At 49.4% G+C, this 22,974-nt stretch overlaps 1 protein-coding gene and 1 long non-coding RNA gene across 2 annotated transcripts; both read left to right on the forward strand.

Annotated features, from left to right (window-relative positions):
• The first annotated feature begins 2,809 nt into the window (after positions 1-2,809).
• On the forward strand, positions 2,810-5,213 carry SOX21 (SRY-box transcription factor 21). The gene has a single exon (XM_036080112.2). The coding sequence runs from the start codon at positions 2,810-2,812 to the stop codon at positions 3,638-3,640; it is 831 nt and encodes a 276-aa protein (XP_035936005.1). The 3' UTR covers positions 3,641-5,213.
• A 9,524-nt stretch (positions 5,214-14,737) lies between these two features.
• On the forward strand, positions 14,738-16,631 carry LOC144381461 (uncharacterized). The gene is made up of 3 exons (XR_013446701.1): positions 14,738-14,851; positions 15,133-15,300; positions 15,477-16,631. It is a non-coding gene; the product is annotated as an uncharacterized LOC144381461 (long non-coding RNA).
• Positions 16,632-22,974: the final 6,343 nt, after the last annotated feature.

The following is a 22,974-nucleotide window of genomic DNA, read 5'->3' on the forward strand; positions in this document are numbered from 1 at the left end:
CTTTATAGAGCCTGTAAAGGAATATGGTTCTACAGAAATCAGTTCAATTATTTCAGCAATACAAGGACATAACTAATACAAAGTAAACATTTGTAACTGCGATATTGTTAGAAAAATAGACTCCCATACATTTCACTATTGGCTCACATTTCTATATGTCACAGCAACTAAAATGAAAGCAATAATCACTCTTCTTAAAATGAGCAATAAAACAAGCCTAACTTTTAAATAAATCTAATGGCCCCAAACAGTTTTTATTACTACAATCAGTACTCTGTGTCTGTGTGTGTGTGTATGGGATGAACATATACTGCAGGGAAGTCTTAAAAGAGTTAACCACTTACAGAACTTCCTACTTGCACACACCACAAGGCTAGGTCTAATCCTAACTGCCAAAGAAAGAAGGCAAGCAAGTTGTCCCTGAAGGAGAGGCCAACTTGTGAATAAAACCTCCAGACTGATCATGCTATGAGTGTATTGCAGCATACCAAGAAGTGATAAAAATACGCAAACAAAATCACGCTGTTTTTGCATCATTATAAGGAAAAAAACTGCTCTTTCTAAAGGAAACTGAGCTTAACAGCATAAAGCTATTTCAGTACAGAGTGATTGGTATGTATTACTTTGTTCTTTCAGAGCGACGTTTGACACTTTCTGATTCTGAATACCTTCACCCTACCTGTGCATTTAAGTGAGACAGTGTTAAGTTACCTGTACCTTAAAGAGATCAGCATAAAGATGGCTCTGTCGACCAGAATAGAAACACAACAAAACACTCAGATTTTTCAAAGAGCTGAACAGTCAGCCAAGGATGCCTATTCTCAGCCTGGGCGAGCTCCCTTCCGAGAAGGTTGCCAAGAGCACGCTCAGTTCCTCCTCAGTTATTTTTCACTTCACTACCTCAGACTGGGTGCGTCACCAGCGCAAGAAAATGCGGGCAGCATCTGTTGCCAGTAACATCTGGACCTCCAAGGAAAAGGAGCATTCTTCCTAGGAAAGTCTCCAACATTTTCTAGAGTGCGTCCCCTCTTCTGCCGTAGTTGGAGAGGCTCTCCTTCTCCTGCGCGCCTCCTTCCTCCGGGCAGAGGATCCCAGAGCCGCGACCAGTGACAGGGTAGCCGGGATGACACCAGGGGTTGCCAACACCAAACAGTGCGCAGACTCCGCGGCGCGCTCCTAGCTCTCCGCTCGCCTCAACCTGCTCTCGAGTGAAGAGGGGTGGGAGGAGGAGTATGGAGGAGGCGGAGGGGATCCAGTTTAATTCGCGGTCCTGGGGGTGTGGGAGCAGGAGGAGGCTCCGCTGGTCCCTCCTCCCTCCTGGAGTCTTGGGCTCCACCTCCTCCGCATGCCCGCAGATATACACACACTCAGTCGCGGCTGGACATGCACACCCAGCGCCGGCTCCGGGCGCGTGCACACGCAGGTAGCCACACTCACCTGAGCCCGTGCACAGGGCTCTTGCCGCCTCGGGAGCGGCGGAGTGGCGGCCTGGGCCAGGAAGGGGCCCACTGTGCTACGGGAGTGGGGGAAGCGGGAGCAGCCCCAGCGCGGACCTGCGAATAGAGGTGATGGCGCGTTTTCCTTAAATCCCCTCCTCCAGCACCTCCGCCCGGCGCCTGCTCGGCTCTGGCCGGAGAAGCCGGGAGAGCGGGGCCCCGGGCGCGGCGCACACGCGGGCGCACGCACCGAGGCGAGCGCGCCGAGAGGGGCGCGGCGGCGCGGGCGCAGGAAACTTGGGCGAAGTTAGTTGCAAGTGCCGGGCGGCGGCCGAGACGAACCGGGAAGGGTCGTGGCCGGTTCCCGGCCCGCGGCAGCGCCGCCCTCCACGCCCGGCGCGCTCCGGGAGCCCGAGTCGGCCGGTGCCCCTGGAGGAGCTCAGAGCGTGCGGAGCCGGCATGGCCCGGGGGACTACGGGACGCGGCGCCTCGGCGAGCCGGAAGGATTTTCCCTGAGGCCCAGCGACCCCAGGCTTGCTCAAGCCTCCAGCCTCCTTCCCGGACCGGCAGCCGGAGAGGAAGACCCGCGAGGCAGGTGCTGGGGCGGCAGACATCTCCCCCCCAGAACCCCCAGCCGATTGGGGGTGGGGGGGATTCCCACCAGCGAGCCCTGCGGCGAGTCAGGAAGACCGGCTGGTGCTGCTGTATTTGTATTTATATCTATTGCTGCGCTGTTCCCTTGCTGCGCCCGGACCCTCCTCCGCCTCCCCCTCCTCTTCCTCCTCCGGGGCCACCTCCCCTCCTTCCCCACCCCCATCTGCTACTGTCAAATGAGAAAGTCACCGAGGAGAACCCAAACACTCCAGCCGCCGAGGGCCCCCTTTGGCACTTGGCAGCACGCGGCGGCGGGCTCCTCGGCTCAACTTGGTGGGGTCTTCGCGACGCAACTTTCCGAGCTGCTCTGCATTTAAGAGAGAAAAGACCGAGGAGGAGGAGAGTTCTGCGAGGCAGCGACTACCTGCAGGGAGTTCGCGAGCAAACGCAGCCGGAGAGGAAGGACAAAAAGAAAGCAAAGGGCAAACTGCCACCGTGGGGTGGGGGCACCGCCGAGAAGTTCCTGTGCCCCCGAGAGGATTTTCCCGGGCGATCGGCGGGAGAGACCAGGGAGGCCCGGGGCGCGGTGCGGCCCTGGGCTCGGCCCCCAGCCCCCTCTTCCCGGGCGGGAGCGACGCCGGGGCGCGAAGTGGGGCGCGGCGAGCGCGGGCAGGCCGAACGGGTCCCCGCGGACAGCCAACATTGATTTCCTCCGGGCGGAGGGCGACGGCCCGGGCGGCGGCGGCGGCGGCGGGCTGCAGCCGCGGCACGGCGAGAGCATGTCCAAGCCGGTGGACCACGTCAAGCGGCCCATGAACGCCTTCATGGTGTGGTCGCGGGCTCAGCGGCGCAAGATGGCCCAGGAAAACCCCAAGATGCACAACTCAGAGATCAGCAAGCGCCTGGGCGCCGAGTGGAAGCTGCTCACCGAGTCGGAGAAGCGGCCGTTCATCGACGAGGCGAAGCGTCTGCGCGCCATGCACATGAAGGAGCACCCCGACTACAAGTACCGGCCGCGGCGCAAGCCCAAGACGCTGCTCAAGAAGGACAAGTTCGCCTTCCCGGTGCCCTACGGCCTGGGTGGCGTGGCCGACGCCGAGCACCCGGCGCTCAAGGCGGGCGCCGGGCTGCACGCGGGCGCCGGCGGCGGCCTGGTGCCTGAATCGCTGCTCGCCAATCCCGAGAAGGCGGCCGCCGCCGCTGCCGCCGCCGCCGCCCGCGTCTTCTTCCCGCAGTCGGCCGCCGCCGCCGCCGCCGCCGCTGCCGCCGCCGCCGCCGGCAGTCCCTACTCGCTACTCGACTTGGGCTCCAAGATGGCAGAGATCTCGTCGTCGTCGTCCGGCCTCCCGTACGCGTCGTCGCTGGGCTACCCGACCGCGGGCGCCGGCGCCTTCCACGGCGCGGCGGCGGCAGCTGCAGCGGCGGCCGCGGCCGCCGGGGGGCACACGCACTCGCACCCCAGCCCGGGCAACCCAGGCTACATGATCCCGTGCAACTGCAGCGCGTGGCCCAGCCCCGGGCTGCAGCCGCCGCTCGCCTACATCCTGCTGCCGGGCATGGGCAAGCCTCAGCTGGACCCCTACCCCGCGGCCTACGCCGCCGCGCTATGACCCCGCGGGGCCGCCTCGCGAGGACCGCTGTGCACACGTGTACATATGTATAGGTACGAGCTCCGCGGCCGCCCCGTGCGCCCTCCCGCGACGGGGGCCCCGGTTTGTATGTACAGAAGATGTATAGGTGCAGGCAGAGGCAGAGATGCCAGTCGGGGCGCGAGTGGCAGAGCGCGCGAGTGCTCGGGCGAGTGTGCGTGTGGATTCACAGGATCATTTCAGACCCGCACTGCGGCAGCCCACTTTAGGGAGGGCGGCCGGATCCGACAGCAGTTGATGTTTGCTTTGCACTTCGGAACCTGTTGCGTTTTGGCCCACAGAGGTGGAGGAGTAACTTTTTGACACGTTGGGCTTTGCAGTTTTGTTTGTTGGAAGTTAATTGTCGGTTTTGTTTTTGTTTCTCATTATCTTTTTTTCTCCCCCCCTCCTGGTCTGTGTCGCATGCACTCTGTTCAAGTGTTAGGTCTGAAATGGCTGGCACAAGGGAAAAGCTGATCTGTGTCACTAGTTTCTCAGAGCGAGATGGCTCTGAGCGGCCTTGCTCCCTATTTGTACTATTTGACTTTGCAAATCTCTGTTCTCTCAAGCAGAACTCACAGACCGGATCCATTCTTGACCAGTGACCGGCTCGAATCTGGCCTTTTGTATGTGAGATGATCACGCTTTCTTTTGTTTATCACGTCATATGCAAATGAGAGCAAGAGCTCTTAAGAGCAAGGAATGCAAACAGGAAATATGCGCGAGATGAAAAGTTGTCAATTGGATTTTATCCCTTAGGGAAAAAAAACCAAAACTGATAACTCTCCCTGAGTCCACTTGCTTGGATTTCTGACACAGTTTACAGAAAGATAAAAGGCACTGTTCCTATTTTCCCCTTATGGCTGAGTTCACCTTAAGATTGTAAATGTGTCTATGTCCGTGAAAACATGGAGTCTGAAAATGTGTTATTTGCGTTGCCCTAAATTTGAGTCGGTTTTAGACTCTAGAGCGTTTTGAGCGAATGTCAAAGTTAAGTTTTTAAAAATTGCGGGGCTATTTCAGAATCGCAATTTTATCTAAGATTAAATCAGACTTTTTTGTCTGAGTGGTAATGATATATTTATTATTTAGCAAAACTGAAAAAAACCAGAATTGTTTGACAGATGTCTCTGATTTTCAGCTAGCATTTCTTCACCAACTTGAACCGCTTAAATGTGTTTTGGAGTTCCCTCCCTAATTAGCTTATTTTTTAGATTACCTGCAATTCATTTGCAAATTATGATAAAACACATTTTAGAGAAAAGAACCTCAATTATAGCTTTTTGTTTCTTTTTAAATGTATATATTTTGACTAATGTTTGTGAATGAAGTTGGCTAACATGTATTTAGTTTCATTTTGACTTTATGTAATATAAAGTTTTAAAAAGTTTAAGTATTGGTTTTAACCTTTATGTGTAAATGGTTTTCTTGTGTGATCTTCTAATTTAATATTAGACGTCTAAACTATATCTGTAAATTAGAATCCGACTATCACTCTGTTCATTTTTTTTGAACAAAGAGTTTAAATAAAGCCTGAACCAGGGAAAAGAGAAAATCCTCTATTTCTTGTTGAGTTCCTAACAAGATTTTTATCTGAATTGCCTTACGTGCCTGGTCCAGGTGAAGTGTAAGGTATCCTCCAAAGGCAGCCTTTGTTTCACTTTTGAATAGATTTACTAGGAAATCTAAATCAAGCCATTGTTATTCAGAGCCAAAAACCTGATTTATCACATTTTTAATCATGAATAGGAAAGAAGATAAAAAAAAAAAACAAAAAACCCAAGTAGTTGTATTATCTTGGGGGGGAAAAAAAGGGCATTCATGAACCAGTAGAACAGAGCCCATTGAAAACATCCAGACCGTTCAAAGCATTTCACGAGTTTCCAGTAACATTTTAAGAGAGGAAAGTTGTCTGACCACTTGATCTTGTTAGTGGGAGAGCCCCACCACTTAAGTCAGTGTAATGTGTTCACGTATCTTTGGCATATTCCTTGTTTACACCTTAAGATTTTATTTGGAAAGCTAATCACTGCTAACGATGATGTACAACTTTTGGCCTCTTTAGGGCTTTATTCTGTCATACTAAATGGCATTAAAATATAATTATTACAAATTCTGCAGGAGAGGGTTGAATTTCCAGGGCTAGGCAAGTTTTCACATAAAGGATTTTCATTTTAGAAAGGAGATGACAGGGCACCAGGAAGACTATCGGAGAAAAAAAAAATTAACTGTAGGAAGATCTTGATTTTCTGCCTACCGAGATAGAAATTCTCAAGATACAGGACTCAACTAGTCCTAAACTAGTTTCCCCATTGACAGAGACCATCTCTGAGAGCTGCACGTCTTTATAAGCGACCCAACTCTTTAAAGTCATTGTTTTCCCCCAACGGAATAATATTTTAAAAACCATGAAAAGTTTTGGAAATGTGAGAAATAGGCTCTGCTGGTTTGACCCTGATTCACTAATTAAAACGATCCCTCTCCTGTTATTCCCTGAGCTCCTTGCAATATTATAAGTTAATTCATATGGTTCTGAGCGATTATGCAAAACTAATTTGGACTGTCCAGGGGTAATTATCCCTGACACGGTTAATTAAATCCTTTCAAGGCTTCGTCTTTCCCTTTTGTAGCAGCCCATCACTTCTCAACACGGAACTTCCTGCGGCTTGCTGGAAATCACCCCAGCCCTAAATCTTAGTTACCTCCCTGAGCCTTCCAGCTCGGCCCCACCGGCCCGAAGATTCCCCGCCCCCTCCCACCCCCTCCCTTTTTTCCCAAAGATCAGCGCTTTCTGAGAGCAACGCTCCGGAGTGTTGATGAATAAGAAGAGGACTAGAAAGATGAGTAAGGGGAGGGGGAAAGCTGCCGGGGGTGCGCACACAGGGTCACGTCGCCAACAGATTGTGAGGCTGTTTGGTTGTTTGAGTATGTCCACAGGCCCCCCGGGGGTGACTAGTTTACCACCCCTTCGACTCCGGTGTTCTTGCCAACAAGGTGAGTCTGGAGAAAGCCTCCCTCCAAGTTAGACTGTGCAGAAGTAAGTGGGAGCGACTCTAGGGCAAGAGCGTGGAGAAGGAGCTAGGTGTGTGTGTAGAAGTCTGAAAGCGGCCCACAAATGCAGAGCTGGGACTAGGCAAAGAGCTGATGCAGGCTTGAGGTCTATCTCTCTCTACCTCTCTGTCTTTATCTCTCTTTCTTCTCTCCTCCCTCCCTCTCTCTCTTCCTTTCCTCCCTTCTTACATTTTCCTTTTTTAAGATTTAAAAAATCCACGACGACGTTTTTTAGGTAGTCACGGTTGCCCAAAGGCTTTGAACAAGCCTCACATCTGAAGGGCCAGGCGTGTTGCCTTCAGGCTTTGCGCAAACAGGTGGAATTTACTCTGTCTGAGCAATAAGAACCGGAGCTGGGGGACGCTGCCGTGCGAGAGATGGCTTCCGGGAAGCAGTGGAGCTGGCCGCTATTGTCACTTCTTTTGACAATTTCCTCCCCCTCTGCTCCCCCCTCCCCGCCCACCGCAAGAAACAAGAACAAAACAGCGCCGGTCTCCCTCTCACCCCCCGACCCCGGGCGGCCTCCGCGAGGGGCGCGGAAGATGGAGAGATGATCCGACAGTCTTCCCGGAGCAGATAGGGACCGGCGCGCCAGCCAATCAGAGTGCGGCTCGGCGCGGGCGCTCCCCGCCGCCGCCCCCTGCGGGCGAGGGAAGTTCCCCGCAATTCGCCCGCCCCCAGCGTCGGTGTCTTTCTTGCGCCCACAGCCCAGCGGAGGCAGAGAGAGCGCCGTCCAAACTTTATTAATCTCTCCCCCGTTCTTTCTCCCTCAGCCCGGTGCATCTCAAAGGTCAGCCCTCTTCTTTTAAAAGACTGATATTATTAATTCACTGACACCCCCCCCTTCTTTTTTCTCTCTTGCAGGGGGAGAAGAGGGGGAAAATCGTGAAAGAGCTTTTTTTCTTCCCCCCTCCATCCTTTTTTTTTTTTTTTTTTTGTCCTTCAGTGGGAGCGTTTAGACAGTCGAGGAGGTTTTGTCCGGGAACAAAACGCAGGGTTGGGAGGTTTTGTGAGAGTGTTGTTTGTTGAAGTGGACCTAAGAAAAAGCGGCGGCTTTCTCCTCATTGTGAAGAAACCAATCAGTGGTATTTGGAAAACTGTTAGCATTGTGCACTTCTTCTGTGTCCATTGTGAGGCGTTTCTTTTCACAAGGTTTTTTTTTCAGCCGATCCAGCTGGCCGGAATGAATAGCGGTGCAATGTGTACACGCTTTGTCCCTCCGGCCTTCAAGTAGCCCCCATTGAATAGACTAAGTTGACACTGCGTGACAGTGAAACAACATAATAAAAAATACATGAGCCCCTGAATAGGAGCAGGCGCATAAATAAATAAAATGGGTGACCAAAACTGGATAAACTGAATGACAAAACGGTGAAAGGGGAACAAAAAGATATTTAACACGCTAGATTAGCATTAGAATGCGATCTACAAGGCAGAACAATTGATGAATAGGTTTACCGGCCAAGAAAGAAATGGACTAAATGCCCTTTGAATAGATATGCTTTTTGCAAGGGCTTTGAATAGATATGCTTTTTGCAAGGGTTGAATGGGAAAAGGTAAAGATGAAGCTATGCAAATGAGCGGGGGAACTTTTTATATATATTCTTTAAACACACACACACACACTGCGGGAGGAGAGTGCTGCCTCGGGATGTTTATAGAAGCAATAATTGCCATTATTAGCATTGTCTGCAGCAGATAGAAATTGAACAGGTTGGGATAATATAGGGTAGCAGTAATTATTCTTCTAATTAATGGTGCTTTGGTACTTGAAAAAAGAAAAAAGGAAAGGAGAAGTAAAAGTTATGCAGAAGTTATGTTTCCTTGTGTCCGTTTGCCCAGCGTTGGAATCTGTAGAGCAGCAAGCCTGGCGATTCCAAGATGCCTGCTGATCTTAGAACATTTCAGGGAGCCAATCCTTAGGCTCTGGGCTTGGGGCCTGATTTCCATTTATGCTGCGTTTTTTGAGGGTCAAATACGGTGTCTGGTATCTGGTAGGTGCCGAATGAAGAGTTGTGGAATGAATCAATACAAATTTAATGCGGGAAACCGGGCCTCCTATGGATGCAGCGGGGAGGGAGAATACCAAGGCCGATTTGCCTTTCACCGCCCCCTGCGACCCCCGCCCCCTTTATCTAGGGGAGGGGAGTGGTCCGGGAGGGAAGATCGCCCCCACTTTTCTGAGGGTTCTTTCTTTGTCCATCTGGGCCGCTGGAAAAGATATAAAAACCAAACAGGCGACGAACAAGTCCTGCCCCCCCATTCCATCTCTGTCCTCACCCCTAAATCCACCCCAAAGGCAGAGCCTTTGAGGAGCCCCACCTGGCTTTGTAGAAACGTTGTACCCACCCGTTTAAAGAATTTGAATACACTTAAAGCTTGGCTTTCTCTCCGTTTTCTCCCCTTACCCCGCCCCGTTTCCCTTCCTGTCTCCATGTCTTTGACCCAATTCCACAGGACTGGGGAACCTCCCGGCTGAATTGCCGGCGGAGGCAGGGCGCGAACCCGCCGAGATCTGGGCTGTCCTTGGATTTCCTGTGCTGCCCCAGAGGCGGGCGTCCGCAAGGGCCTTTACAGCCAACGAAGTCAATTATTTTCGATGGTTGACCACCAGGCCTGCCGGGCCGCTGGGCCACCCAGCCGTCGAGCTTTCCAGTCGCTTTCTGAATTGCCTAACTTAAATGAATAATGCAAATTACAGACCGCGGAGCTGACAGGTCCCGCGGACTCGCAGAAGCTCCGAGGGCGCTCGGAGCAGTAGCGCTCCCAACCTCCCCGACGGCTGGCGGGAAACTGAGTTCTGAGAAGCAGTGACAACTGCTTCTGAATTGTGGTGACAAAAGGGGCGGCGGGGGTGGGGGAGTGGAATCCCAAACTCTAAAAGCAGTGGGGGTTTCCCCCCTTCTTCTTTTTAAAGAAGCAATTGAGCCTTACCAAGCGACGGGGGCCGCGCGGAAGCCTCGCATATTTTAAACTGTAACCCGAGACTTCGCGGTTTCAGCTTCGCTTAAAACATGCAAATTCTTAGAAACTGAAATCTGAAAAACTTGCGGAGAGCTCTATCCGGGATAAACCCGTTGAAAGTCACTGTAAGGTGATAAAATTCACAGCGATTGGGGTGATGGGCATTTGTGCAGGAGGCAGCGACCTGTTGGATTGGGTTTCCAGGTTCAAGGTGGCCGCTGGGCCTTCCGCGACCTCCTGGACGCAAAGCAGGGAAGTGGTATCTACAAGGCAACCCGCGAAGACGTCTTCGCTTTTGTGACCCCTACCGCGCCGTCCCTCTCCCCACCCCAGCCCCTCACTGAACGCTTTGTCAGGTAGACTCCAGCACCCTTGCTGCGGCCGCCCCATCGTTCACACTTGACCTGAGGAAATAAAATCAGCTTTGGCTTTTTAATTCCTTTTGAAGATGTTTCCACCTGATTTCTACCTCCTTTGGGCTCCTCGCTTGATTGGGGGAGGGGTTATTTAGGGACTTTTTGCAAACAGCAGAAGTTAAGGTACTAATTGTAAACAACCCGTTGCTCTCTTTGAATGTATTTATTATCATATTAGCCGAGCACTTGGAGACACACGGCCTATTACTCATTTCGAGCCTCTAGGCAAAGAATTCTCCTACTGAGATCGACCAGTAAAACCAGATTTCTTGGGGGAAATTACGAGGACGTCTTCAGACTCTCTTCATGGAATTATATTACTGGATTGTCAATTTCACTTGAGCACCCTCCTCCCTACTCAGCCCAGCCTTAGTATTTTATTTCGGGATCACCCCAAGGTAATTAGCCACTCGCAGAAAGCTTGAAATCTCAAAAGGAGAGGCGCAGCCTCGGATAACAGAGACCAAGTGAGGCTTTTCAGATCGGTTGCCTACACTGGGGCTACCTTTTTCATGACGTCAGGAGTGGAGAGAAGTCTGTTTGCAGAAGAGGGAATGCCTTTAAAAGGACTCTCAGGAACCCAGGGTGTGTGTGACGGGGCTGGGGAGGGGGGCGGCTCAGAGTTGGGGGGAAAGCAAGCTTCCTAGAATGTCACCGCCTCGACATCGCAAGAGCTCAGCCTCTCCTCCTTAGAGTTCCCCGCAAGTACTGCCACTGAGTTTGGGGAACTTTATAGCGCTTTCCCCATTTGCGCATTTCACATTCAAAAGTTTGTGCGTGGGAGCACACACACACACACACACACACACACCTGGTTTGGAGCGAACCCCGCTTTATTTACCACCATATTGTAAAGCCTGGGTTTGGGAACAGCCGCGGAGGGTCCGACAAACTGGAAATCTATGCGGGCGTGTATCAAGAGGCAGAGGAAATTGCGTGGAATTATGGCCGCGCTCAAACACACGGGAAATCTGCCCAACAACGTTTTCGCGCGCGCTCCCCCTCACTCTCTCCTACTTCGCTGAAGTTTTGGTAAGGGTGTTTGCTTTAATCTGGATCACCTGAATGATGGCCTACATGGACTCACTCTGCCTGCATGGACTGGCTGGGTGAGGAGGAATGAGAAAACGCAGGTAGAGCCTGGGAGAGGAGATGGAGAACCTTTCTAGGGAGGCAGTAGGAAAAGTGGGTGCTGAGGGAAACGGAAGGAAAAGGGAGGATAAAAGAAAAAAGAAAATCAGGACAGGAAAGATAATAGAACAAGCGCACCACTGACACTCCCTCTTGCCTTCAGGTTCAACACCTGGGAAAGGTGCTGCCGAGGGCAGGTGAGGGATAGGACGTGCCAAACAGCAGGAGGAGGCGGAGAACCCCAGACTTCCAGACGCCCCCCAACCCTGACTCCTCTGCGAGGTCCCTGCGGGTTCAGCCGCATCTGAGAAGAGCGGCCCCGTTGGGGAGGGCGGGGAGTGGGAAGCGATGATGATCACGCAGGCTCTGACAGGTTCCGCGTGGAACTGAGGGATCCGGAAGCGAGGGAAGGCCCTGAAGGTCCCCCCACCCCAGTCCCTGTAACGCCTTGCTCTGTGGCTGGAGCCACATTAGAAAGCTGAGTCTCTGGAACTGGGGCCAGCCTGTCCTCCACGAGTTTAATCCCTGCAGACCCACAGTGGAAAACACATTATGTGCTGCCTGAAACTTATTTAGGAAAAATAAATCACAATTATGGTAGAACTCTAGAAGAGGGGTCGGTAGCAATCGTGGTACTGTGGCAATAAAGCTCTTGTTTCTTCCTGGGAAATCTGCCCTGGTGGCCCTGTAGGACAGCCTGGGAGCTCTTCCCAGCTTCCGGGCGTGAGCCTGGGGGCATAAATAAGGCCCTTAGCTAATCGCCCCAATCCTGCTTTTCAGCCACTTCCCCACTTCGGGCCGCTTGGGGACGCGGCTGGGGGACAAAGGCGCCGGCTGCTTTGCTCCAGACCAAGGCTTCTTTGCCCTTCTAGAGCCCAAGCCCAAGTTGCTGTTCTGCCTTTTCAGGGACTCGGTGTTCCCCTGCAAACCTAGACTTAAGTAGTTAGAGCGGTTGATGAATATGTATTCGAACGGGCTGTTTAAGGCTGCGTGAATAAACATGAGCCCGCGGTGGCAGCGCCCACCCGCTCCCTTTCACCTCTCTGGGGCGCGGGGAGCCGGAACCGGCGAGTCTCGCATTCCTGATACGGCGGGGATCGTGGGTCGGCTGGAGCAGCGCTGGGTCTCTCTGAGCCCCCACACCCGGCTACACACCCTTCCCGACCTGGCTGCCCGAGCGCACGGCGGGTGGCACAGATCCGCATGCACCCACTCCCCGGGTTCTTTGGACACCGTTGCCTTTCTAGAAAGCTGCCCTGACTTGTGTTACTGAGGTGCAGACTTTTCGAACCTGGAGGTGGTGGTGGGGGGGTGCTCTTCTCCCTCTCCAAATTTGGGGCTAGCATTACTGAACATGAGTCTCTGCGCAAAACTAGAGAACCCTGAACTTGTCCCCGGGTGTAACGGATGGAGGTCGTGACCCACCTGCGGGGAAGAAAACGTCGAGCGGCGCATTCCAGGGAGGGGACTGCCCTCTCAGAAGGCGTTTGTTTTCTGATGTCCGCGGGCGGAGGGGCGGCGGCGGGGAATAATTACCCACCCACTATACTCCCAAAGCCCCCGCCACCTCCCGCTGGGAAAAGTCGCCCTTGGGCCTGTCTCCCTGGAGCCAGGGCGTCTTCGTCTTTGGAAGCTGAGCGAAGAAATAACAAAGCTGACTGTACACGCAGGCCTCGGCGGCTTCACCACCCGCACCAGCCAAAGGCCCCCACGTCTCTGTCTCCTCTCAGGCGCAAACTGGGTGACAGGCGTGGGCCGGGCCTGAATCGGGTGCCCATGGCCCCGCAGCGCAGCCCTGGGGCTCAGGAGGAGGCGAGGGCGGAGGCGTGGCTTGCCCCGGGTCCAGGCCCTCGGGGACCAGTGGAGATCCAAGCCTCCTTGGATCTTGAGGCCTCCTTCAAGGCTCAGACTCCCGCAGCTTTGGAAATGCCAGACCCCACTTCGCACCCAGGGCTGCCACTTTCGCCCTCACCTTGCGTGTAAGAGGAGGAAAGTCGGCTTCCGCACTTCCCTCCCCCCCCCCCCCCCCCCCGCCGAGCGCCGGGGACAGTGACCCCTCCCCGCGCAGAGAAGCGCTGGGGGGTGGGAAGCCCTTCGCACCACCAAGAGGCTGGTTTCGGTGGGTGGAAGGAATTCCCGACCCCACCCGGCTAGCGCTTGCCAGAGGTCTAGAGAATGCGGTCCTTGAGATAAAGAGCAGGGTTTGTCTTCCTGCTAAAGCTTTGCGGACCAGGTCGAGGCCGAGATTCTACCCAGATCCTACCGCTGGAGGCTTTCTCAAAAAGTGTCCCCTGAAAATAATGACTTGTCCGCCGCAGTGGGCTTGGGGGATTACCTTCACCAGTGAGGTGGATGTAAAGGCCGCTCTAGTGCGCGACTGCAAGCTCTTCTTCCTGCAGGAAGAACAGGGGCTGGTAGTTCTAGAAGCATAGGGCAAGACTTGGGGAAAGTCTGGAGAATTCAAATGGTTCCGTTGGCTCAGGAGAGCTCCTGGCTGGGGAAATGCCCTCACAAGAAAGGTCAGGAATGGGAGAACGCACTTGGGGTTTTGGACTAAAATATGGGGGACAAAGCAGGACAGAACACTCTGGGATAAATGTCATCCATATAATAGCAAGGCGGAGAACCCTAAGTCATTTGGAGATGGGGATGAGCCACTAGTTAACAACTGCTATTCCTGAGCTCCTTTGTGCCAAGTGAGCCCCATCAGATGCCCAAGACCAGGAAGCATCATTCACATTGTATTCTGTGTGAATGGTGCCCCCTTAGCAACAATAAGATTTCCCCTTTGACATCCTTAAAAATCAAACCAGAAGCCCCTTGATAATATGCTGTTTGTGATGTACTCTACTCTCCAAGCTGAAATTCACTTTATCATGACTGTGGGGATCCATCTGGGGATGCTCTTAGTCAAGATAGAAAAGTCTGTCTCCTATTCATGACAGCATTATTTACAATAGCTAATATAGGGAAGCAACCTAAATGTCTGTGAATAGATGAATGGATGAAGAAGATGTGGTATACACATTTATATATACAATGGACTATTACTCAGCCATCAAAAAGAATGAAATCTTGCCATTTGCGACAACATGAATGAAACTTGAGGGTATTACGCTAAGTGAAATAAGTCAGACCCAAAAGGAGAAATACTGTATGATTCATTTATATGCAGAATCTAAAAAATAAAACAAGCAAACAAAACAAAATAGAAACAGACTAACAGATACAGAGAACAAACTGGTGGTTGCCAGAGGGGAGTTGTGTGGGGGCATCAGAGGTACAAACTTCCAGTTATAAAATAAATAAGACACTGGGATATCATGTACAGCACAGGGAACATATTCAATAATATTGTAGCAACTTTGTATGGTGACGTGGTAACTACACTTATTGTGATGATCCTTTTATAATATATAGAAACATTAAATCACTTGTGCACATAAATCAATACGGTATGTCATTATTCTTCAGTTTTAAAAAAAGAAAAAAATTTGTCTCACTTTTCTGCTTCAACAGAACAAACCACCAAGAAGCCTTTCCTCTTGAACTACAAATGTGCAAAGGCAAGGCTTCTGGCTTAATATGGCTTTTGAAAAGTGAGAGAAACCCATGCATGAAAACCCACCTGGTAAGTGAATTCCTCAGATGGTGCCACACCTCTCCTCTCCCTTCCTCATTTCCTTCTCCTACTCATGCTTCCCTGTGGGTCTTTTGACATTTTTATGAGGCGGGAGTAAGTAAAACAGTAAACTTGGGTAGGGTGCTTTAAATGCATCACTGTTATGAATTGGAGAGGGTGGAGCTGTGTTGTGCTAGATTTAGATCCCGGCTCTGCTGAGACTACAGAGAGAGAAGAAAGGAAAAGGATCTTCTGGGTCTTCTTCTTATTATCTCCTGACGTTCTCCCAGGGGCTCAGTGCTAATGAGCAGATACCTTCACTCCACCCCCACAGCCACCTGCCTATCAGCTGTGCACCCACAAACACTGCCTTCTTGCTGTGACTAGAGATGGACAGTCACGGCTTGCAGCAAGGGCCAGCCTCTCTACTTGGGAGTTAGACCCCCATCTCCTTTCTGGTAGGTGACCTCTCAGGTGTCCCCCATGATTCCTGCTTCGTACAATTCATGCCTTTGTGTAAACCTCTCCCTTTGTGTGGGCTGTGCCTAGTGATTTGCTTCTAACAAAAAGTGATGGGAGGGCACTTCCTGATGAAATTACAAAAATGATGACCCGCCCCCCCTTTCTCTCTCAGCTCTTGCTCTGAGGGAAGTCAGCTGCCATTTTGTGAGATGCTCCATAGAGAGGCCCAGCAACGACCTGAAGCCTGCCACCAATAGAGCAAGTCACATGGAAATGGCCCCTGGCCCAGTGGAGCCTAGAGATGAGAGCAGCCTCGGCTGACTCATGATTGGAGCCTTGGGAAAGACCCTGAGCCAAAGGCCCTCAACAAGGCACCCTGGATCTCTAACCCACAGAAGTCATGAGATTATCAACATTTGTTGTTTGAAGCCATTAAGTTTGGGGATGATTTGTTATGCAGCAAGAGATAACTAATATATCATGTGGCTCCAGAAAATCTCCCCTTTCTCCTTCAATAGAATTTTCCCTCCCTACTGAATCATTCTTGCTGCATAAAAATAAATGCTATCCTTTCTTTAAAGAACAAAACAAAAACCTTTCATGATTCCGTTTTCCCCTCTAGCTACCATTCCACTTCTCTGCTCCCCTTTACAGTGAATTTGTTAAAGAAACAAAAGATGTCTCTATTCCCTATCTCTAATTCCCTGTTTCCTCTTTTCCTTAAACTCCCTCCAGTCAGAGTTTGTCCCCTCCCCACCCCAGACCACTGCACCAAAACCTGCCCTGACCCAGGTCACCAGTGACTTCATAAATCAGTCAGTTCTCAACTACAGCATTTGACGGAGTTGATCGCTCCTCCCAGAAGCAATTTCGCTGCTAAGGCACCACATTTACCTGGTTTTTCTCCTACCTCATTGCTACCTCTTTGCTAGTCTCCCTTCCTGGTTTCACTTCTCTCCAACCTCTTGTCAAGTTTTTTCAGGAAAGATCGGGATTCATTCAATCAATCTTCTCTGCTAGAGCTGAATGTTTGTGTCCCTCTGCCCCAAATTAATGGTCGATTGGGATGCCAGCGTGATGGTATTTGGAGGCGGGGATTTTGAGAAGTGATTAGGTCATGAGGATGGAACCCTCATTAATGGGATTAGAGCCAAGAGACTCCAGAGAGCTCCCTTGCCCCTTCTGCCATTTGAGAACACAGCCAGAAGACAGTGGTCTGTGGACCAGGAAGCAAGTCCTCACCAAACAATGAATCTGCTGGCACCTTGATCTTGGACTTCCCTGCCTCTAGAACTCTGAGGAATAAATTTCTGTTGTTTATAAGCTACGCGGTCTATGCTGTTCTGTTTTAGCAGCTGGAATGCACTAAGACATTCTCCAGTCTTCAAAGGAACTGCAATTGTCTTGGGATATGATTTTAACAGTTTCAGTAGGAAACCATGATAATGTCAATTATGTATCTTCCTAACTAGTGATATAGATTTATCGGTTAGTATGAGCAAGACTAAGCTGACATAACCTCTAGACCCTTAATCTCGGTGGTTTAACACAACAAAGGTTTATTTTCACTCTGAGGTGGGTTAGTAGGGGGGTTGTGCTCATCCAGGCTGATAGAGATTCCATATTGACCTGTTTCCCTGACTGCCTCAGCAGGGGACATACAGCATAACAAGCATACACTGGCTCTAGAAGTTTCTCACTAAAAATTATGCACATCACTTCTCACATTCGTTTGGCCAAAGTAAGTCTCATGGCCACACCAACCTCAAAAGGGGCACAGAAGTACAATCCCTACCATGTGCCCAGGAGGTGAACTTGGTGAACACCACCTCAATAGGTTTTATGTTAAACATCCTCAATCTTAAAAGAAAACATTACCAACTGGGCTCCTTTGTATGGAGACAATGTTATCTGGAAGAAAATGTGGCTAAACCACCCCTGACTTAACCAGTGGTCTTTTTACCTCCCATAATTGAAAAGACTTCCTATTGCTTTGCAGGTGCCGCCAAATTTGGGAAAGCCTTGTGATGCTTTGCAGCTCTGCCTTTCATCTCCGGCTTTGATAAAAAAAATAAAATAAAAATGTCCATCTCCTCTCTGAATTCACAGCTTGCCAGGCAGTCTGTCGCTGCTGAGGATTTCTGGAAGGTCCATAACCTCACTGCAGGATTTGAAACTGTACTTCTGCAGGGCTTTAATGAGTTTCTTATTTCCTGCATTTGTGCCCTCCCTCCCCTCCACCGCCCCAAAAAAAAGTCAAACTGTAGCTTCCGCTTTGCCTTCCATCTTACCAAACTTATTTCTACCCTCTCCACATACACACACACAAACATACATTCATTCTGATACACACTCCCCATCGAATGACTCTCTTTCAGGACCTGGTGTTGTAGTTCTCCTACATTTGGCCCCCCTCCAAAGTCCTACACATCATTCAAAGATCTACTCAGATCTCATCTTTTTCTAGATCTCATACCCTGCCAACTTTTGATGCCATTTGGAATTTTTTTTCCCTTCTGTTTTTCATTGTATTTTTGTTGCTTCTGGTTTTGTTCTTCCTTTTTTTTTAAATAAGATTTTATTTATTTAAGGGTGCCTGGGTAGCTCAGTTGTTAAGCGTCTGCCTTCGGCTCAGGTCATGATCCCAGGGTCTTGGGATCAAGCCCTGCATTGGGTCCCGCTCAGCAGGAAGCCTGCTTCTCCCTCTCCCACTCCCCCTGCTTGTGTTCCCTCTCCCGCTGTCTCTCTCTGTCAAATAAATAAATAAAATCTTTAAAAAAAAAAGATTTTATTCATTTATTTGAAAGAGCAGAGCGAGAGAGAGAGAGCACACAAGCAGGGGGGAGAGGCAGAGAGAGAGAGGGAGAAGCAGACACCCCGCCGTGCAAGGAGCCCAATGCGCTGGATCCCAGGACCCTGGGATCATGACCGGAGCCAAAGCAGATGTGTAACCTATTGAGCCACCCAGGCGCCCTGTGTTTGTTCTTCTAGTAGGCACTTACTGGCTGAGTTGAATTTAGTAATTCTCTGTATGTGTCTATCAACACAATTGTGTGGAAAGCAGAGATGTCTTACTTAGCTTTGTGTATCAGTTCAGCCCCTCTCCTTCCCCCAGTACCTAGCTCAGACTCTGGTCCTCAGTAAATATTTGTAATAATGTACTCTCTGTGTTGGAATATCTTCTATCCTTCTGGACCCACCAACAACTGGAAACACTTCTAGCTTTAATCACTCAGCTTTCTCTTCTCTTCTGATATCACTATGTGTGGTCTCACTATGAGCTCTTCAGTTAGTTCAAATCTAAATGCCAGATTTACTTCAAAAAAGCCTAACTCTTAGCATTTAAATATGAGATTAAGTCATAAATCTTCTGGGCTCATATCTTGTCTTTCTTCTCTATATCTTGTGGGGCATACAAAGGGCTGAAGGAAGGAGATCATTGGACACACAATATGAGAAGAACCTGTATTAGTTGGAGTTATTAATGTGAGTTGCTATAACAAAAAAAACCAAAATCTCAGTGGCTCAACACAATTTTTCATGCATATCACAGTCCAAGGCAGGACATGTGGCTTCTCTCTAACTAGTGACTTGGGATCCAAACTTCCTCCATTTTCTAGTGAGGCCATTGCCTAGGGTCTTCTGGATTCTCTGCATTCAGCTGTTTGACAAGCACAGACAGCTCATGCCCTTGCAGCGGTCCTATGGCCATGCCTGGGAACGAGGGGCATCACTTTAGCCTATGTTTCTCTGGCTAACATGTCAACCTGGTTACGAGGAATGCTGGGAAATATATTTTACTGGTGTACCAAGACGAAGAAAAGAGGATTGATGATCATCTAGCCTGTTTCTTTCAAAGGACCTAAGAAGTAATTTCCCATCTCACTCAGAGCAAATCCACATCTTCACAATACCCCGTGTACCCTACACAGCTTGGATCCCCGATACCTTTCTGACCTCAGCTCCCTTGTTGTCGCTCACCCACCAAGCACGCTCCCTCCTCTGGGCATTTGCCCTTACTCTTCCTTGGCCCCACACTCTCTTCCCCCCAGTAACTGCATGGCTCACTCCCTCTTCTCCTTCAAGTTGAGGCCAAGATTCCACCTTCTCAGTGAGGCCTATCCTGATCACCTATTTAAAACTGCAACCTCCACACTCCCCAGGACTCCCTTAGACCCTTTCCAGACTTTAGTTTTCTCCATAGCTCTTTTCACTCCCGAATGTAATAAATATTTTATCTATGTTTGTTTACTGTAAGCACCAAAGCAAGCCCCATAGAGTACAGATTTTTGTCCATTCTGTGCACTGCTTTATCTCCAGTGCCTAGAACAGTGCCTGAAACACAGAAGGCATCCAGTAACTGTTTGTCCGCTGACTGAATACATGGGTATGAGATGGGGATAGCAGGCTGCCCTGCGTGGAGGGAATGTGGGCTTGGGACCAGAGGAAAGGAGTAGGACCTTCCATCTCATGGAGTGCCCTCTATTTGTCAGACAAAACTGTAAGCTCCCTGAAGACCAGGCTGGTGTCACATCAGAGGACCTAGCACACAGCAGATTCTTGGTAGACGTTTGCTGAATAAGGTTGATGTCACGGTACTAGATTCTGTACATACATTATCTCATCTGTGAATTATTAATTTCATTTGACCACTTTAACCCTTTTCACCGAGTGAGCCAAATGAGACATTACAGTGTGACAGTACACTGCCAGGTGTCACAGTATTTCTGGAAAGGAGCTTTGGGTCATCGGGTCCACCCTGACATCCCAAGCAATATTCCTCTCCACACATGTGCACGTGTTTGAAAGCATTAATCGGTGGGAAGACAGCATGGCGCAGTGGCCAGAGTGTGGTCAGCAGGGAAAGGTCTGACTAGCATCTCGCCGTTGACCGGCTGTGTGACCCTGAACTGGTTACATAGTCTTGCTAAGCCTCCCTTTCCTCTTCTTTAAAAATAGGGCCTGTCATGGCACCTGGTAGGGATATTGTGAGGATTCATGAGATAATGCAGGTGAAAATGCCCACCAGGATGCCGGCTACTAAGTAGGCACATAATCCCAAGAGTTGCCTGCATTCCTTGATGAGAGCCCAAATCCACCTCTCGGAAGCTCACCCTTTCACAGAGCATGGCTCTTGGGAGCAGCGGAGAATGAAACGCCTCTCCCTCCCAAACAGCTTGGAAGGCGGTTATCATGTGTTCCCTCAATCTTCTCTTTCTCTCAGTTCATTCGACCATTCCTTTTGAAGCTGTTTTTGATTTCTAAGTGGGCACTAATTTGAGAACACAGCTTCTAAAAGGCGCTGTCCAGGAAGGGCTTCTGTGAGAACCCAAGTTCCACGGAGGCAGGACCTTTTTTTGTGCGCTGCTCACGTTGTCTCCCCAGCACCTGGAGAAGTGCCAGGCACACAGTGGGCCCTCAATAAATATGTGTCTATTTAAATGATGAATCCACAGAGGTGGTCTACATTGTTCCTTGTGGGGCTCAGACTGCTTTTAATGCCAGCTCTCCTTCCGACATCTCAATGGTTCTAAGTAAAGTAGAAATCCACTTCAAACTAGTTTTTAAAGATAATCACTTCACAATATCCTCAAGGTCTCTCAACGAGAAAACTTGAAGTTTGTACCCCATGATGCCCAGGCACCCTTCCAATCCTAGGTTTTGGTTGTTGCCTTTTTAAATTCACATAATATAAAATTCACCATTTAAAGTGTACAATTCATTGGTATTTGGTGTATTCATGGAGTCGTGCAACCATCACCACTACCTAATTCCAGAACATTTTCATCATCTCCAAGAGAAACCCCGCACCTTCCAGCAGTCAGTCTTAATTCCCTTGTCCTTCTGTCCCTTGGTGACCACTAATCTACTTTCTGTTTCCATGGATCTGCTTATTTTAATGCAAACATCCATTGTGGCCTTTTGTGTCTGGCTTCTTTCACTTAGCATAATGATTTCAAGGTTCCTCCTTGTAGCACATACTCCTTTTGACGGCTGAACAATATTCCATTATCTGGATATGGGTATACCGTATTTTGTTTATCCATTCATCTGTTGATGGACATTTGGGCTGTTTCCCCTTTTGGGCTATTATGAATCATGCTTCTACAAACATGTGTGTACAAGTGTGTGTGGATATACGTTTTCCATGATCTTGGGATGCACACCTAGGAATGGAATTGATGAGTGATAGGGTAACTCTACGTCTAACCTTGTGGGGAAGAGCCAAACTGTTTTCCACAGTGGCCGCACCATTTCGCATTCCCACCAGCAATGTAGGAAGGTTCCAATTTCTCCAGAACCTCACCAACACTTGTTATTTTTACTTTTCTTTGATTCCAGCTGTCCTAGGGAACATGACGTGGTATCTCGCTGTGGCATTTGATTTGCTTGTCTCTTCTATGTCAGAAAGTTTAAGGATGCTCCCTCCAAATATTCATTATCATCCTCTTTGTCTTAATATTAGTCATATATTTGTTAAACAATTATTAAAACTAATTTATGTTTTCAACTTGTATCACTTCTTAGAGTAACAAGCTTGTTTCATGTACTCTTTGCCTAATATGAGGCTTGCTTTTATCATTAAAAAAAAAAAAAGATTAGTTCAACTTTCACAAGTTATGCCTTACTGGTAATCATCCATTAGTTGAGGGCTTTCATACTCAACCCCTCCTCGCTCTTCAAGCTTCTGTGGACATACGTCATCGTGCTAGGGGTTGTCCCCTGAGAGTTCTGCATGTTTCAGCATCCTCTAGCCCTGGCTCTAGCGACAGGGACAGGTTCTGGGTCTGAACTGAAATGCACGGAGGGCAAAGAGGTGCCGGGACATTTCATCCCCACGTCACTTCTTGTAGAGATAAAAGTCAAGCTTCTATCAAAGAGCAAGACTAGAAAAGAACTCTGGGATACATACAAATAATCCTGAACCACAAATTCACAGCGGGAAAAGATCAACAAAGGACCACACACACTTAATGTGACACAATGGCTTTCAGTCGGACAACTGTGCCCCCCAGGGAGCATCTGGCCACGTCTGGAGACATTTTTGGTTGTCTACTGGCATCTAGTGGGTAGAGGACAGAGACGCTGCTAAACATCTTACGATGCACAAGACAGCTTCCAACAGCAAAGAACTCTCTGGCCCCAAATGTCAACAGTGTAACATTGAGAAACGCTGGTATAATAGGATACCAAAAGGGACTTTTCCTATCCTTGATCTTCAGCATATTTCACAGGCTTTGGCTGAAACTATTTGGTTCAATCTCTCTAGCTGAACCCCCAGGTGATAGTGGAGAATAGTTCAGATTTCTGTTTCCTATTAACAAGTAGTGCTCAAAATCCCACCAGTGACTGCAGTGAACTCCAGCCATATAAAAAAAATATATTTATAGGATCCAGAAGGTAAGTGGAGAGATGGTGTATATAGATATATGTAATAGACACATATACATGCCATTTATGAAAAAATCATTGTCATATAAAGAAGGGTATCTAGACAAAAAAAAAGGGGAAATATAGAGGTGCATCTGGCAGTAAGTTAAGAAAAACATTGTTATTTTTCTTTTTGGAATTTGTCAGACTTTTATTTATTTTTTATTTGTGTGTGTGTGTGTGTTTAAGTAATCTCCATGCCCAACGTGGGGCTCAAACTCACAACCACAACCTCGAAA

The sequence above is a fragment of the Halichoerus grypus genome, chromosome 4, assembly GCF_964656455.1.
Source record: "Halichoerus grypus chromosome 4, mHalGry1.hap1.1, whole genome shotgun sequence".
Classification (NCBI taxonomy): Eukaryota; Metazoa; Chordata; class Mammalia; order Carnivora; family Phocidae; genus Halichoerus; species Halichoerus grypus.

Excerpts from the sequence above, each read along its gene's own strand:
- SOX21 (XM_036080112.2), top strand. The coding sequence starts at position 2,810 with ATGTCCAAGCCGGTGGACCACGTCAAGCGGCCCATGAACGCCTTCATG.